This window comes from Anser brachyrhynchus, assembly GCF_964034855.1.
Source record: "Anser brachyrhynchus genome assembly, chromosome: 4".
NCBI lineage: Eukaryota > Metazoa > Chordata > Aves > Anseriformes > Anatidae > Anser > Anser brachyrhynchus.
Window position 1 is genome coordinate 24,875,029 of NC_137698.1, and position 18,352 is coordinate 24,893,380.

General features: G+C 35.7%; 1 protein-coding gene across 8 annotated transcripts in view; it reads left to right on the forward strand.

Moving 5' to 3' along the window:
* The window catches only part of GPM6A (glycoprotein M6A), a 176,660-nt gene that overhangs the window by 143,735 nt on the left and 14,573 nt on the right, over positions 1 to 18,352 (forward strand). For all 8 annotated transcript variants that reach the window (XM_080590506.1, XM_080590507.1, XM_080590508.1 and 5 more), the window contains one exon: positions 10,416 to 10,572. In XM_080590506.1, coding sequence (XP_080446632.1) covers positions 10,416 to 10,572 — 157 coding nt within the window. The remainder of the gene's footprint in view (positions 1 to 10,415; positions 10,573 to 18,352) is intronic.

The window sequence follows — 18,352 nt, forward strand, 5'->3', positions numbered from 1 at the left end:
GAGCAAATTTCAGAAGATAGTTTTAGGCAATCAGCAGCACAAGGTATGTTTGTTGTATATCCCAATAGCAACTTTTCACAGCTCTTTCTTTTTAGTGTGCAGGGCCAGTTGGTGCCATCTGTCACGTTTGTGATATATAGGCCGTGAAACAAGGGAATCATGCTCTTAGAGTAGAATGTGAAGAAACCTTCATGACAGTATCATTAGCAACATTTTCCTACTACAGGTAGAACTAATTCAGGTCATTGTAAATTCACTTCCTTTTGAAGGTGCAATACCAAATAGTATACTAAATGAAGTTACTATATGTAAATCTGTATTCACTATTCTCACTATTGGAACTGCTATGGATAATCCACAGGAGCCATCTTCTTACAGCTAAAAATTTCCTTCTTTTCAAAATGCAGAAGCCCCAGATTTGGTTGTATAAGTGTCCAGGTTTGATGGTTGTTGGTAACTAGTTGGTGTATAGTCATGGTTTGTTAAAAGGATATTACTTAGTAAAATAGCGTATGCAGCTGTTTTGATTTGAGGAAGAATAAGAGCACTCATGGAAGCTTTTATATCTACCCCTTACTGTTTGAAAACAGTGTTTTCTCAGGTAGATGAAGGAATGCTATTCTGATCCTCTCTTTGTTTTTGTTGGTTTTGCAGTTATAGCAAGTTAAATATTGGTACCACTAAAAGTAGTCTTTTTATCATTAATATTGCCTTAATATTAATGGAATACTGTGAAAAGTATTACAGAGAGATCTGAAGTAAAGACTAACTGATATGAAATATGTTTATAAATATTTGCATTAGATCATGTGATATTTCTGTTTTAGTCTTATATTTAACATTCAGTAATACTGTTTTTCCCTATATGTGTTTGTTGTTACAAAAGTACAGTGCTTAAATTTAAACTTATGTTATATATAATATATGCATATATTATATATTTATATTATATTTATGCATATATAGTATTTATTTATATATATGTATATTATATCTACATAATGGAGTTGTAAGTAGTATCAGCCCTATAGAAACTGATGGGTAGACCTAAATGCTTGGTGCTAATGTCTTGTTGTTTGTACAATATTCATTTCAGAGATTTATTTTGGATGAAGTCATGTCTGATACAATGCACTGAACATCCATTAGCACCTGGAGTTCAGAAGAAGCACTCCTGGAGCATACATCCTATTTAGTTTCATTGCAAAGGAATCCATATTGTACACTATGATACACAATGCAAATCATATCCCAATAAGTGGGGACGTCTGAGGGACTCACAATAAAAAGAAAAAATAAATCCATTCCTGAGCCAAAACATTAGTGGGGATGAGCTCATAATCCCTACTGCTGAAAGGCTGAAGGTTGACCTTCACTCAGGTCAGCAGTAAAAATGCTAATGAGGCTGATAAGCGTTCCCACTAACAGCACTGTGTGAGGTCTTGTGTCTGGATTCTGACTGTGTGTAGGAGAATGAAATTGTTTCTGCAAAGAAAGCCTATCTTTGACCTATGTACCTTGTTAGTTTATTATAATTTCGAACCATCACTGAGGGCACAATATCATTGAAGGTTGCATTTTCCATTCAAAAGAGTGCAGTTTACTTAAGGAGGACACTATTTCCCTGGAATAGTTGAGTCACATGTAGAAAGTAAAACAGCATATTAAGGGTTAGATGCAAAACATAGCAGTCCAGATCTGGTATCATTTAGTAGATGTGCCCAATACGACAAAACACGCCAGCACTTGAGAATATGACCTTCTCAAGATTATACAGTGATTAAAAGTAACTTTTGCTGCATATGCATCTATAGCCTAATGTTCTGTTAAAAGCAAAATCAGTAGCTATGTAAGTAAAGTGTGGTATTTGGAAGGTACCTGAAAAAATGTGCTTCTCGTTTCATGAAACAGTTGAATAACAGAATTCTTAGCAGCACATGTTAATATCAGCAGAGAATACATACAGAATTTTTTAGTCTTCATCGGTGCCGATACAGTCCACTGCTTTAAGCAGTCAGATGTATTATTTAATTTGTGTTAAGCAGATTTTTTTACTTGGTTGTCTGGAATATAGATTCACTATTATCATTGTGTGCCTGTGATTTGAAGCATTTGCAGTAGGCCTTTCTGAGCAGGCAGTTCATCTTCATATGACTTTTTAAAGCAATTTTATTTCCATTTAGTCCTAATTTACTTTATACAATTAATCTTACAGACATAAAATGGAAAATGTATATACTTATGTAATGTGCATATTGCTATATCCTTCATGTGCCATGAAAAACCAAGACAACTGGTCTTTGTGCAAAAGATCTTAAAAGAGTAGAATTAACAATTACCATCCCAATCTAGAGTTTTAGTATCAAGTTACTGGTTTTATCCTATTACTGTTTAGTGTGCATGACTCCAAGTTTACATTTGTAATAATGAAACAGAAATCCTGTGGTAGAATTTGCTACGTCTTTTTGTGCTATGTTCCTGTGGAAAGTTGAATGGGAATTCAATATCTACAGTGTACAACACCATATAATCATAGAATCATATAATTCTGCTGGAAGTCTGCATGTTGCTGTGCACTGATTCCAATCTATTTTTGTCCTTCTTCAGGCAAAGAGGGTTCCAGATTTCCTCTGTAGTAATCATCTTTAAAATTCTTTCCAAGAGAGTAGTTTTGCTAGAGGTGAGAAGACAGAACAAGCCTAGATTATCAGAAACAACTTTGACATCCGTTCTAATTCACATTATAGTCAAAACTTTGTGTTTTGGTCTCAAACAGTGTTCATTTAAATTTTTAAATAAACATTTAAAGATCCTTTCCTGTTCCAAGAACATTACAGTATTCAAAGGGCGGAAATGTGGTTTGTGCTGCTATTACTCCTCTTCCATTAGGCTGTGAATTCTGCTGCTTTTGGAAGTGTTCCTTGAAATCTCAGCTCAACTGTCCATTTCCTGTGAAGGAAGCAACCATCAAAATTTTAGAGAAGAATGACTTTGTATAGGAATGCAGAATTCTACCCTGAGTTGTACACACACAACATATATTCACAAGTTAATCTGTTAAAAACAGTGGCACATGGCTGCTCTTCAAAGTAAAATAACAAAATTTGGCATTTGCAGAATGCAAGTGTGTCTTGCATATTCTAAAATGATGATCTTTTCATTAACAATGAAAAGTCCTAACAATGTGCTTTATCTTTGAGCAAATTTGCATATGATTTTATACAGAAGTTCTTCCAGAAATACAGAACTAGAAGAAGTATTACTCAAACTGTTTTCTTTTTAGTGAATTTTATTTCTTCCTTAAATAAAAATAAATACTCTTAGGCCTTCATTGCTCTTACCTTTTGTCTGCTTTTAATTCTTTCTACTTCTATCATTTTCCTACAAACTCTAATTGAACATCCTATATTCCAATTTTGTTCTCTTTCCACCTGTATTTTAGAAGTTTAGATTTTTTATTAACATAATCTCTGAAAAATCCCTTGAGGAGCTGTGCTGACATTTTCTTACCAGTTTCATTTTTCTCTTCTCCATACGAAGGATATTTTAGTCTCTTACTTCATTTATAGTGAGTTTTTTAGTCTTACTCAGCAGGTAGTACATGACTATTAATCCTCCTTTCTCCCTGCTGACTGTATATTTTTCTTCAAAAAAGGAAAAAATGTCTGCTTGTCTCCTCCCTTTGCTAACAGTTCCCCTGTGCTTCATGGTACTATCTTGTTTGCTTAAACTGTTTAAGTGAATAGTATCTTGAATTTATGTTAAGAAATTAAAAACTTCTATGAGCCATGACTTCTGTAGATCCTGTACAAACCTTGCTTACCCTTATATCTTGTCTATTTTCAAAAAACACATTTGCAATACTGTTTCTAAAAGCTGGAGAGAGCCTGAGGAAGCAGGTTGCTATCTCAGTCTCTCAGCCTTTTAGGATCATTATGTCTGGGGGCAAAAGGATCATCACAAAGGCCAGTTTTGCTTTCTTACAAAGTAACAGAGATTAGTGTGCATTCTAGGTGTGAAGATTAAAGTTCCTTGTGATGGGAAAAAATAAAATAGCAAAACTGACTGACACTAGTAGTGATGATTACAATCAGTACTCATCTTTCTAAACTGTCTATTCCAGCTATAAAAAAAAGCTGCAATTTTAAATTAGAATTTTTATTGTGATAATTTAACTAGTTTATTAGTGCCTTTGATAGCTTTGGTATTGTACTTTTCTTATTTTATAATTATTACATTGAAAATATGTATAATTGTCTGAATTTACTTGCATTCACTGAATATACATACAGTTTGGTGTCAATTACATGCACCTGTGGAAACTGAATGACATTATCTGTATTTGGAGAATTTGTTATAGATTCAGGAAGAGAATTATGAAGCAGAATTCTAAATGCTAAAAACCTGCTTCCACAGTAATACCTGGTATACTGGTGGATTAGACCATTTAAAACCTCTGATACATTCCAGCTGAAATGTACACATACATTGTTCAAATAAAAAGGTTTTCTGGGCAGCATGAGAATCATGTGTCATAGAGCAATTTTGGTGGTTGTTGTTGCTCTTAACTGAAAATAAGTGTCTGGAATGTGTTCATATTTTAACTAAATTAGAGAAAAGTATCCCTAGATAATATGTTGATTGTTCCAAAACAATATTAAATTATTTTGATACAAAAGTATATAGTGGTGTGTAGTAGTTAAGTGCCGATCTTTAGAACTGAGAGTGGAAAATGTACCATGAATAGTATACCAGGCTGAATAGTATAAAGGCTTCAGGGTTCTTACAAATGTAATTCCTTTTGGAATATATTAAAAGTCAATGTTAACTGTTTTTCTTGGTTTATATGTTGGGGTAGTAAACACATTTATTATAGTGAAGCAGTGCTGATTTACTCCAGTGAAGCAACAAGTTTCTCAAGCTCAAAACATTACTTCTAGACATAGTTAACAGGAGCTAGTTTTGAATATTGAAATGCACTTATAACAAGATGGAATAATTACTTATGTGTTCATTTGGTTGAAGGAGTCTCAACAACAAAATATTTTTTTAGCACTCTTCACAAAAGTTTCTTCTACTCATAGACAAGATCATTCATCAATTAATCTTATTGCTTGCTGATATCTTTTTCAATCTTGTATTTGTCAAAGCACCACAAAAATACTCAGTAAGAAATCTGTCACATTCATCTCTCTGAGAATGTTTTCACTCACCTCTGACTTGTCTCTGCTGGGATAGTCTACTATGTACTCAGCGACAACCTGTTCATTAAGATATTAGCACTTACGGCTGCCATCAGTGACTTCAGTTGGGGGAAGTAAGCGTTTTCTCTACAACTATTTTAATATTCATCTTGTTGGTTGGAATCCAGATTCAGATTAATAAATTAGGAAGTCTGCTTAATATGGAATAATTAATGACCCAGCAGTAGGCAAATTGTTAAAAACTGAAAGAATGACTTAAGTCGCAAATTGAAAGCAGTGGTGTTAATCAGGCCTGGAACCCATAGATTCTCCTCGTGATTAAGACAATATGCAAAGTGCATTTTAGCTTATTCTTTAAAAAAAAGAAAAAAAAAGGAAAAAAAAGAAAAAAAAAGCTTTCAATACTTACACTATGCTTTTCACTATTAATGTTTAGATAATCGTTCAGCTTATTCTACCCAGCAACAGCACAATCAACTTGAATTTGTGAAAATCAGAATTATCTTTGCAATCTTAATTCACTGTTTTATAGAAATGTTTCATGGCTGTAAATATATCATTATGTAATAACCACAGGAGTCCTGCATTTCGTGAATAAGCATGCAAGATTTCTTATTGTTCTTCTCAGAGTATCCTTAGTATTCACCTCATGTACATCTTTCCAATACCATCTGAAGCATAGAATTTACCTCTATAATTTTGTCTTTGCTTTCTTTGCTTGTTATCTACCTCTTTCCTTCCACTCCAGCCTGCGCAATTGTGAGCTGTGCTTGTCCTTCTGCTTTGCCCTTGTCCATCTCACCCACTGGCTTCTGTTCATTGTTCATTCTGCCCTTTACCCCCCTGGTTGCTCTGGTGCTGCGTCTGCAGCGTTTGAGACTGTACTAAAACACTGATGGCAATTAATCTTCCTGAGTTCATTCACAAAGAATTACATTTTATATTTAAAGAATGGCAGTCTCCATTTTACAGGGTCTATATTTTAGTAACTATTATAATTTCATTGGAAGATCAAAGTTGATGTGAACTTATGTGCAGCATTAATATAGATGCTGCAGAATACTTTAATACCAACACTGTCTTCAAAACGAATATGTGATTAACTTGTTACTGTTTTAATAAATTTTCTTTAAATATAGCATTCTTAATAGTTATATTGCAATGCAATTCTATCTGACTTCTTAAAAGGTAGTGGAGTGAATATTTCACTTCTGTTGTTTATTTCTTTCTCTTTGCATCTTATGAGATCCTTTCTCCTTGCAGTAAGTCTGGCTGCTTCATCTCATGTAGCCTGATCAGTGGAGATTTTCCTACTTGTCTCTGTAGAGAGTATATCAGGAAGAAATTGATTTCTATATTTGGTTAGTGTGTAGCTATTTATATTTTCCTTGTAGAAGGCTTAAATGAAAGTTATTCGTTTAGCTGCAAATAAGGCTGAGGAAAAAGCAGAGATCTTTTGGTACCCTTTTTGTTATGAGCAGCTCAGTGGGAGGCTCAGCACAGATGGTTTAAAGAGCTGTTGCAAGGACTGTGAAATAGTCTCTGGACTTCTCCAAAGCCTTAATCCTGTTAAGGCAATGCTGGCTTGTAATTTCTACAGCACTGAGCACACTGAGGTCTGTGAGGAGCTGTTGGTGGCATAACTCCCATACTTCAGCCTCTGATGGAGGTCACGCTTTATAAGGAGTATAATGTAGGAGTTGGAAGAGATCCTATGGCATAGTCACAAAGTTGCTGTTTCCTACGGTAACTTAACTTTTGTCAGTAAAGGGGGAAGATAGGCTCAAAACATAATTTCCCTGTTAAAACAGTGTTACACCAGCTGAATTACTATCATATTTGCATCATCTAATACTGTCAACAGTGCTAAATTTATTCCATCATCTTGAATAATTTCTGTATCTATTCCATACAAATATCAACTTACCCTGGTTTTCACTTGTCTATAAAATGAAGAGTGATGTGGAAAGAAGCTGTGAGGACTTTGTTATTGGGAAATAAAGGAAAAAAACATATTCTTTCTCATTCCCAGAACCCTTCTGTTATTGCCCTGTGAAAAATGCTATAACAGATGCTAACAGCATTCATTTATTATACATTCCATCCCACCCCTCACCAGCTAGGTCATAAGTTTAACTGAGTTTTTATGAGAATAAAGCAAGCTTAAGATGCATTCAGTGAAACTGTTGTCACACTTGTACATCTGAAATATCAACTGTAAACTTGAATCTGACTTTGAATCTCTTGAAAACCATTCAAATTCAAAGATATGTTAATGTGCTGTCCAGCCTTGTTACTGTAAATTGTGTGTTGAGAGTTATCTCTCTCAATACAGTAGTAAAAGGAATACTAGGGAAAATGTGAGCCCACTGCTGAATATTGGGGAGGGGGGAGGCTTGCACTAGTGATGGAGGATATAGAGAAGGCAAAGATACTGAACGCCCTCTTTGCTGCTAAGGTCAGCCCTCAGGAATCCCAGACAAGTCTGGAGAAAGGAAGACTTTGCCTTAGTTGAGGAGGACTGGATTAGAGGTTATTTAGGCAAACCTGACATGCACAAATCCATGGTCACTGATGGGATGTACCCATGAGTGCTGAGGGAGCTGGCCGATATTATTGCTAGACCACTCTTCATCATCTTTGAAAGGTCGTGGAGTACAAGAGAGGTGCCTGAGAACTGTAAAAACAACAACAACAACAAAAAACAGTGCCACTCCAGTCTTCAAAAAGGGCAAGGAAGAGGACCCAGTCAGCCATCCCTGGAAGGGTGATGGAACGGCTCATCCTGGATGTCACCTCTAAGCATGTGGAGGAAAGGAAGGACTAGTCAGCATGGATTCATCAAGGGAAGATCATGTTTAACCAACCGGATAGCCTCTATGATGGAATGACTGGCTGGGTAGATGAGGGGAGAGCAGTGGATGTTTTCTACCTTGACTTCAGCAAGGCTTTCACTGCTGTATCCCACAACATTCTCATATGTAAGCTCAGGAAGTATGGGTTAGATGAGTGGACAGTGAGGAAGATTGAGAACTGGCTGGATGGTAGAGCTCAGAGGGTTGTGACCTATTCTAATCTAGTTGGAAGGCCTGTAGCTAGTGGTGTCCCCCAGCGGTCAGTACTTGGTCCAGTCTTGTTCCATCTATTCATCAATTACCTGGATGAAGAGTCAGAGTGCACTATCAGCAAGTTTACTGATGATACGAAACTGAGAGGAGTGGCTGATACCCCAGAGGGCTGTGCTGCCATTCAGAGGGACCTGGACAGGCTGGAGAGTTGGTCAGAGAACAGCCTCAAGTTCAACAAAGGTCCAGGGTCCAGCACCTAGGGAGGAATAACCCCATGAACCACTACAGGTTGGGGGCTGAAAGCTGCTCTGGAAAGCAGCTCTGTGGAGAATGACCTGGGAGTTCTGGTGGACAGTGGGTTAACTATGAGCCAGCATTGTGCCCTTGTGGCCATGGCCATTGGTATCCCAGGGTGCTTTAGGAAGAGTGTTGTCAGCAAGTTGAGAGAGGTGATCCTGCCCCTCTCCTCAGCCCCAGTGAGGCCACATCTGGAGTACTGCATCCAATTTTGGGCTCTCCAGTACAAGAGAGATATAGAGACTAGAGAAGGTCCAGCAGAGGACTACAAAGATGAGCGGGGGGACTGGAGCATCTCTCTTATGAAGAAAGGTTGAGAGAGCTGGGTCTGTTTAGCCTGGAGAAGAGAAGACTGAGAATGGTTCTTATCAATGTATACCAATATGCTATGGGAGGGTGTCAAGAGTATGGGGCCAGATTTTTTCAGGGATGCTCAGCAACAAGATAACAGACAAAGGATACAAACTGAAACAGAGGAAATTCCATCTGATATGAGGAAAAATATGTCCAAGAAAGTTTGGACTAGATAGATCCTGAGGTACCTGTCAACCTCAACCACTCTGTGACTCTGTGTCTTTTGGGTGACAATTAAAAGTGTGATTCTAAAGAACTGATATTAAATAATTTATTAAATAATTCCTTTCATAACAACAAAGATACTGATCTTTATGTCTTGAGAAACTTTCAGTTTGGGTAGTTGTTTGAAGCATGTCAAAATTCATCTTGCAGATCCTAATGGGTCTCTGGCTTTTTTTGCATCATACTTTTAAATAAGCTGTTTTATCTTGACCTGGACCATATGACTGGAATTACTAACACCTTAAGCCTGCACATTACCAAGAGTTACACAACTCCTGCCATATCATGTGAATAAACCAAATTACTGTGGCTAGTTTTTTAGAGAAATCCAAGCATCAAATACTGAAAACTGGTGATCCATGGCAAAGGTCACAGAGTTTTTCCAAGCTTAGACAATACACTTAGAGCAGAGGTCCTTTCAAGTATCTCTTCACAAATCTTTGTCATGAGAGAACATTTAGTAGGCAGCATCTCCTTGTAGGAGTCGTGAGCTTCTGGACAGTGCTAGGCAGGACAATCACAGCACAGCCCAATTAATTTTCTTTTTAATATCTTCAACCTTCTGGGCTCTGCATGGTATACTCTGAGCCATCCTTCCATTTCTTGACCTTTGGGTCTGTGAAATAATGTTTTTAAAGCCTCATTATACAAGAATGTCAGATGATCTGACCTTACTGTTTTTGAGAAACATATGTTTCTGGTTTGAAGTTAGGGATCTCTTTTAAAGACTTCATTATTATGTGTCAGACACTTTGTCTATTGGGTAATAAGCAGAAAAAGAATAATGAGGAGAAGACAGCAGTGATTGGCATTGCAACTTGAGAACTACCTGTACACATAGTAAGATTTATTGAAGACTGTGACAAAATACCTTGTCTATAATGAAGTCAACCTCAGTGCTAGGTGCACTGTGTGACTCAGGGGATGCGCCAGGTACTTGTTTCCTTTTTCTTTTGTTTTAGCTTTGCCACTTTATCTAGATGAAAAATAAAATGACTTTCAAATTATTCTGACAAATAGGTCTCTAACCTACACAAATCATTTTTTTACTTTTTAAATTAAATGTCCCAGTGCTTTTTCTATCAATGATATTTTATTCCAAAGCTCACTCCTGCCCTCAGCTTCAGCTGTTATTATAGCAAATCAGCACTTACGCTGACTCCAGAGTAGAAACTTTGCTGCTTAGAATCTGATTATTTCACCCTGAAATTTCAGAGTCAGCTTTAAATAGTTATGCAGATAAATAACTTTTGCTGTTTCTATACAGGATTGACATCTTCAAGTATGTGATATATGGTGTAGCAGCTGCATTCTTTGTATATGGCATTTTGCTGATGGTGGAGGGATTCTTTACAACTGGTGCCATCAAGGATCTCTATGGGGATTTCAAAATCACCACTTGTGGCAGATGTGTCAGTGCCTGGGTAAGTGGATAAGACAACTTTTGTACTTATGAGAATTTCAACATGATTTATATGTTTGTACTGCATTGTGATGTTATTCATTTTTATTTCTTTAATATTTTCTGATACTTCAGTGGTAGCATCACATTGCTATGAAGAATCATAGCAATGGATAATAGAGTATTAGAAGTGCTCTCTATACTGGTTAGTCAGAAAGTAGCTATAGTTACTTAGGAATAAATTAATTCTAACATCTGATTAGGAAAATGTATTCTCTCAGCAATATAAGCTTGTTGGGCCACAACCAAAAGTTTATAATGCCTTCACCTGTAGTAGGCAAGAAATATTTTTCTTACTAATATTTTCCCTGTTAGTTTAGAAATCTTGCCCATTCCTCTTTGGGACAAGTTGAGTCCTGTCATCAAGTTACATTTTGTTTTTAAGTGAGAAACAGCCTATTATTTCTTCCTATATTGTCTCTGGCTTGAAGATGCCATTCACTTATGACCCTGGAAAACTTCATTCAAAAAATTCTAATTTGAACTTAAACAAAGGTTTCTCAAAGTGAAATGGCTGACTATTTGGGCCTGGGATTATTTTAAGATCTCCAGGTGGGCCTGTAGAATATCAGGTAAGTCATTACATAATTTTTTGTTGTTGTTGTTGTTGTTTGAGTATTCTGCATCTCAGGTGAGAGGCCTGGACACTTGGTAGCTGTTGGAGCTGGATATTTCTGCAAGGGCCATGAGTATCAGCACATCATATGTTCTGATGAAAAATAAATGGTTAAATGTAGCCAGCTAGCTCTGGGTGTTAAGGTACACTGGATAGCATGCTATAACGACAATAAACAATACATAAAATAGTAGTTTCTTATCGTGCCCTCCCACAATTGTCAGAATTTATGTTATGAAAATGTAATGTTTTGAAATGGGAAAGCACTTCTTTTTATCTCGTCAAAAATGTTGGGTTAAGATTTCATCCTGGCAGTTGTATTTCTTCTTTTTTTTTTTGGTATCTTAGCTTTTAAAAGATGTACGTTAAGTCTCTACATAAAGATGTTTAATCTTGTGAGTTGCACTCACTAGTATTATCTTCTGTATAGTGTTTAGGAACCTTGTATTTAAATGTGTGAAAGGGATTTTTCTGCTATTTAAAATCATATTGGCTACCTGAATGTCTGTGTGCTTTTTTTGTCCATGTTTTTCGAATGTTTAAACTAAAATTTGAAATTTCTGAAACCTTTACAGATTTTGCTCTGCAAGGAAAACCGTGAGAGATTCACAAATGTTTTGAAAAAACAACTCTGAGGGATGTGAATGTGTCATTTCATCTTGTCCTAACCAGACAAGTTATTCTAGAGGCAGTGAAACTGCACCATATTGACATTTGACTCTGTAACAGAAGGAACGCATTTCAGTGCAGGCTCAGCTGGCTTTCCCACCCAGAGCAGTTGCATCATTTCTGAATGCTAGAAATGAAGCTCATTTCTCAAAATCAGATACCATATCTGGGTATTCTCGTGGCAAAATACCGACTTGTCAGACAGATGCATCTTCTTTCTGATTGAATACTACTGTATCTGATGCAGAATGCTTCATACAGAATGCTCCTTCATTTATGAACAACAGAAAATCTCTCTCCAATAAAGCAGATATATTTATGGGTCTGAACTCCCGTAATCCAAGCTTCATTATGGAAAGCATTTAACAAAAAAAAAAAACAAAAAACTCCTATCCACATAGATGCTAGATAGTGAATGCTTTAAATAGCTCAGCCACTGACAAGAAATGGGTAAGGTGAGCTTCATATGTTGATCTGACCTTTCAAATTGCATAGTTCAAAACCAAAGTCACAAATTATTGTCACAAATGATCCAGAAGTTAGCAGAAAAGTCATTTTCAGAGGGAATATGTTATGACACAGATGTATCCCCCCTCGCTTGGAATGCCACTGAGGTTGCAAAGATAAGGGTCTATGCTTCTTCAGTAGTTATAGAATCATAGAATGATTTGGGTTGGAAGGGACCTTAAAGACCCCCCTGCCATGAGCAGAGACACCTTCCACTAGACCAAGTTGCTGAAAGCCCCATACAACATGGCCTTGAAGGCCAGGGAACCTTCCAGAATGGGGCATCTACAACTTCTCTGTGCAACCTGTACCAGTGCCTCACCACCCTTACAGCAAATAATTTTTTTTCCTAATGTCTTATCTAAATCTATCCTGTTTTAGTTTAAAGCTAAAAGACCCCCTTGTCCTACCACTGTACTCCCTGATTAAGAGTCCCTGTCCAGCTCTCCTGTAGGCCCCCTTTAGGGGCTCAAAGGAGAGAAGGTTACAGAAATTTTCCCAGATAAGCTGAGGTTTGTTTTGCAAATGACTATCTTTTTTTTTTTTTTTCTTTTTTTTTTTTTCTTTTTTTTTTTTTCCAGCAAAGATAATAGCCTTTAAGTCTTATAAGTTAGTTCTTTTAAATTAAGCACTTCAGTCTACTGTCTAAATTTAGGTAGGATATATCCCACTTTACCCCTCTAATTTAAGTTTAGGTAAATAATACTTGCTATCTAAACACTTCTAGAATTAGTAAAAATAAAATGTATTGATGGTTTTATGTCTTCTGGAAGCCTTGTTAGTTCTGTATACTAGACCAGTGTTGGAATTTCTTTAGAAGACTGGCTTCCATGTAATCTTCTGTGCTTATTCTTGAAATAGGAAGGAAAAGCCCTAACAATAATTCAGGACATGTCTGAGTGGTTATTAAGTGTCTCTCTCATTTTTATGCCATTACTTTTCCAACTTCTTTGTTAATACAGATATGGTTTCTTAAAAAGAATGGTGAATGTAAGTTTTTTCTTTTTCTTTCTGTCTGACATACTTTGTAGAAATCTTCTGCAATGAGCTCCAAAAATTGTTTTATATTTATAGATGGCTTCAGTCTGTCTTATTTCTGTAATCTGACTTTTTTTTTTATGATTATTTTTTCTTTATTTTTACATTTCCAGCTTTTCACGCTCAGGGATATCACACAAAATCATAATTTTGTCTGATCATTCCTTTTTTCACATAACTTACTGTGTGTTTTATACAGAGATCATTTATTGTTTGTAGACTTCATTGCTTCCTTCAATAGAGGAGTGTCTGAGGCATCATAACATGTCTTGCTAGCAGCTCGTCTGATTCTCTTGTGCTTGTTGCTCGCTGACAGGATTTTTATTGTCAGTGATAAACTGGACAAAATTGTTTTAGCATTAAATTGTGCTCTAAGTACATCTTTCACTTTGAGGACAGCATTTTTCCTTGGCATGTAAGCCCAGACAATAAGCAATTTTTGTTGATGGAACTGTTTCCTGAACTGTTTCCTGAAAAAGTGCTGTCATATGTTGCCAAAGTGTGCTTGACTGTGGTACCTGTTAACCTTTCTGCACAGGCTTTGTCTTTCTATTATGAGACATCAAAAACTAGTCAAGCTGTTAGTTTTATTTCCCCCAGGTTTAGATTATCCTTCTCAGTTTTAACTTGAATACTTCATCAGATGATCATCCCTGAACCTTGTTCTCACCTGGCTGCCTTTGTCTTTTTCACTCCATGTGGACATCTTACTCTTTTTATAGTTCTTTAAACATGTGAATGTCAGTGGCATTATCATAAATTCACACTTCAATGGTCAAAGGTGCATTCTTTATCCACTCTCTGTGTTTTATAGCCTGTTTGTTTCTCAGTTCTCCCACAGAGAACTCTCTCTCCACTATCACCAAAATCTGCCAAAACCATATTCAGCTTTTTGTTCTTCATATGAATTGCATCTTGCTATTGATGTCTCATACATTTATAGGTGTATTTTCTTGGTAATAACTGAGAAATGTTTTCTGGGCCTGCTTGCCCAGGAAGAAGGGGGTAACCTGTAGTATTTCATGGACTAAATTTATTCCCACCCAAGCAGTGGCTTGTATCCTTTTAGTCATGTGTAATGATTAGCATTCAGGTTAAGCTGGTTAGGCTTAGTCAGCAACACAAAGCATTTTTAACAACATACTTCTTTCAGCTGAAGAGCTTTAACAATTTCTAAACATCAGATAATAAGTTCCATCATACTGCGGTTATGAAGAAAATCTCAGTAGCTTGAGCAGCAATACAAAGATCCTGCAGTCTCAGGAAGGTAATACTTCTCAGAAGGGTGAATGGTCACACTTTTAGAATCTTCTGGCTGATTAAAAGCTCAGTCACTGACTTTCACTGCTTGGGAAGCCAGCAAACAAGAAAAGGGAAGGTCCATAGCACTTGATTCTCTCATAGGCTTCTCCAGTCTCAAGCTGATCTACTGCAAACATCACTAAAAAGAAGAAAAAGAAGAGGAAAACTTTGAGAATGTGAAAATGTAAGCATACACATTTTGAGAAAAAGTAATTCCAAATGTCAAACTAACTATGAGAAAGAAGTGTTTTGAAATCATCACTGTGTTAGAAAAAAAATCGTATCTGGAAGACTGCAAAACTAGACAGGAAATTCTGCTGCTGTTAAACAGCAGATAAGGTCCAATGCTCTATGTAGGACTTCAGAAACCTATCAGACTACAAAAAATGACACACAGAATACCTAATGCTAAAAATTTTAAGCAGCATAATGCTACAAAACCATCAACATAATAAAGAAATTTCAGAAATAATAAAATCAAATATATTGTTTACAAGAAAGTATCACAGAGGTAAATTATAAAATCTTCAGGGAAAACCTAGTCATCCATCATTGCAGATCCATCTTTTTCAAATGGAGTGCATTCTCATGGTTACGTAGTAGATTTATTTACAAAGCAAAATTTCAATAACATGAAAGAAATTGTTAGAAAATCTTCTTTTTGTATTTGTGATGCAGCTGTGGAATTTTTCTCCCCCACTTCTACCAGTAAATCAATTCACAGTACATCAGAAATTTAAACATTTTTTTATAGGCTACTAACTCATTTCAAAGCATCAGACATCATGTTTGGAATATTTTAACCTTTAAGGGAAGGAATTTAAAGGTATTATAGAAAAAAATGCATGCAGCTGAAAAGAGGAAAGTAATGGTGATAATTGACTTTAATTTTATCATGATCAGTTTTTCTTCCATTTAAAATATTTATGAAATATAAGTGTTTAAAAACCAGTCCCATTAAATGCATGCTTAAAAAGTTTAAATTTCAAGGATTTGATTATTTTCTGGTAACAGATTTTAACAATCTAGAGAATGTCACATTGGCAACTATTTACTATGCAAATGAACTGCAATTAAGCAAACCTGAGAAGTTATTTTGGCTGTTACAGTCTGCCCCACTGTTAAAAGAAATTTGGACTAATATTGCAATATTACTGGCTTTTTTTTTTTCTTTTTCCCCTCTTGAAACAGTTGACTTGAATGCCAGCCAAGAAGAATCAACTATGCAACAGTAATTACATAGAATGAAATGTAACTATGTTTCAACAAGAATCTTGGAGCTTTGCCTAGGAATATGACATGTCAGAGATAGAGAGGATGAACATGTTTTGTAGAGGCAATAATAAAAGACCAACAAGTGAGTGTTAGGAGTAGTGAGTGTGATATTCTAGAACAAGCAGAAAATACTTTGCATGTGTGTATTTTCTGTGATTCATAGCACATTTAGCAGTACTATCAAAACATCGGTCTCTTTATTCCAGCAGCATTATATGTAAAATAAGATAAGTGGCAATATTCATGTTTCATCTTTTACTTCTATTCAGGAATGAGGCATGAGGCATGAATGTAGGAAATGCTAGTTAGCACAGAATGGAGAATACTAGGGGAGTCCATTTGGTTGTAAGCTCTTTAACAGTCCTTAAACATATTTAGATTTCTTACCTGGTGTAAGAAGAAAGCATTTGAATGCTAAGGGAGGATAGCTAGGATGACAAACAATGATCTGTAACATCTTAAACATAGATATATAAGTGAGTTTAAAGATATCTGTATAATTAGGTTTTTATTAGCATTGAAATCAAATCTATGGATGATTGAATGCAAGTGTGAGATTAGAGAGACAGAGCAATTTAGAAAGAAATTGAAAAGATCTTCCTGTTCATGCTTATGATTTGCCATCTGCAAACAGCAGAAGAGAATTTCTAAGCCTGTGAAGAGGTTTGGAAGGAAAATCTTAGATCATCAAGCTGAAAATAAACAAGAACATTTTATGGGTGTATCACAGTAGATAATAAATCTAAATGAGATATAAACACAGCAAGGCATCCATCTTTTTGTAACTCTTTGGGTTTAGAGCTCATGTCAGGGAGTTCATATAAAATAAGTGTATGACTAAATTAAGAGCAAGTATAGACATTAGTACTGAGTGGTTTGCAACAGATAAAATTACATAGTAACAGGTTTTTAGAGTTGAGCTATTTTTCAGGCACTTCTGAATTTGTTGCTGTATTTCTGTATATATAGATTGATTTATTTATTTTGTAGTGAGCAGCAATGTCTTCATACAGTAAAATGACTAGAATAACAACTCAAGTTTACTTTGCATTTCAATCCATCTCTTTGTAGTAACAGCATTTTTAAACATTTTGTAATCTCTGTCTCCATAGTGACTGAAGCAGTCATAAAATGTTTTTTTAGGGGGTATTAAAATATTTTTAACAAAAGTAAAATAAGAACGGTATTAGAAAGTCAATCAATATGCTTTTCATGGGACCAGTATCCATAGATTTTAAAAAGAAAGGAGTACCTGAAATCAGGTTATTAAAACAGACAGGGTTTTGTTAATGTTTTCAGTGGAAACAGGATTCTACCTAGCTGTGACTGCCATGAAAGTTGTTGTGCTGTATACATACCATTTCAGAATGTACTATGAAATTTCCACTTACTGACACTCATCTGTGGAGATTTTATAATAAAATATTTCCAAAAGGGTTGACGACTTGCTTGCTTTGATAATTCATGGCAGCTGTTATTAGCAATGGAAAGCTTGTAAAACCTGGTGGGAGGGTTTTACCAGCCATGGAGGTGATACAAGAATTTAACTGCTTCAAAGGGTAAAGATTTGTTTCACTAGCATGATTATCTACTTCAGTTATTCTTGTTTGTAAAATGAATTTCTCTATTGTTTCCACTTTATTTTGTGTGTTTGGCTTCTTACAGTGAAAACTGAGCTGACCAGAGAAAGTCATTTTCACTACAAATAAAATACACAGAGTAGTAAAGAACAAACTGTGGTACCTCTTAAAGATACCGTACTGCTATTTCATGAGTCTTTGGTTTGCCACATGGTAGAATGCTACTTCAAAGGAGAATGATCCCTTTGAATCTCAGAGACTGAGTTCTGAATTTAATTCCTGGAGTGAACAGGCTCCTTAAGCATTTCTCATATGCCTTCTGGAGCAAAGAGAGTAGATTAAAAAGGAAATTAATAAAAAATATGTATGTTTTTGTCCTTCACCTGTGATTTTTAAACAAAAATATTCACAATTTCATTCAACTATAATGAGAATTTATAAGCTAACTTCTACTGTTGCTAGAAAATAACAACTTGTGCAAGTGAAAAGAAGGAAATTTCTCTATTTTATTATGACATGGATTTGAGCACATAATTGGCCACCAGCTCATTAGTAAAAAGTGGCTAAAGGAGGGAAAAATGAAGTAAATGAAGTTCTTATTTTTGTAAAATATTTTTTAAAATGAAACCAACATTTGATCCCCTTTTTCTGAGCCACTAAACCAAAGATTCATATTTTTAAAGGAAAATAAACAAGCATGCAATTCTAAGCAGGCAGCTCCTGTGACTCCCAACAGTGATCATCTGACAGATTTC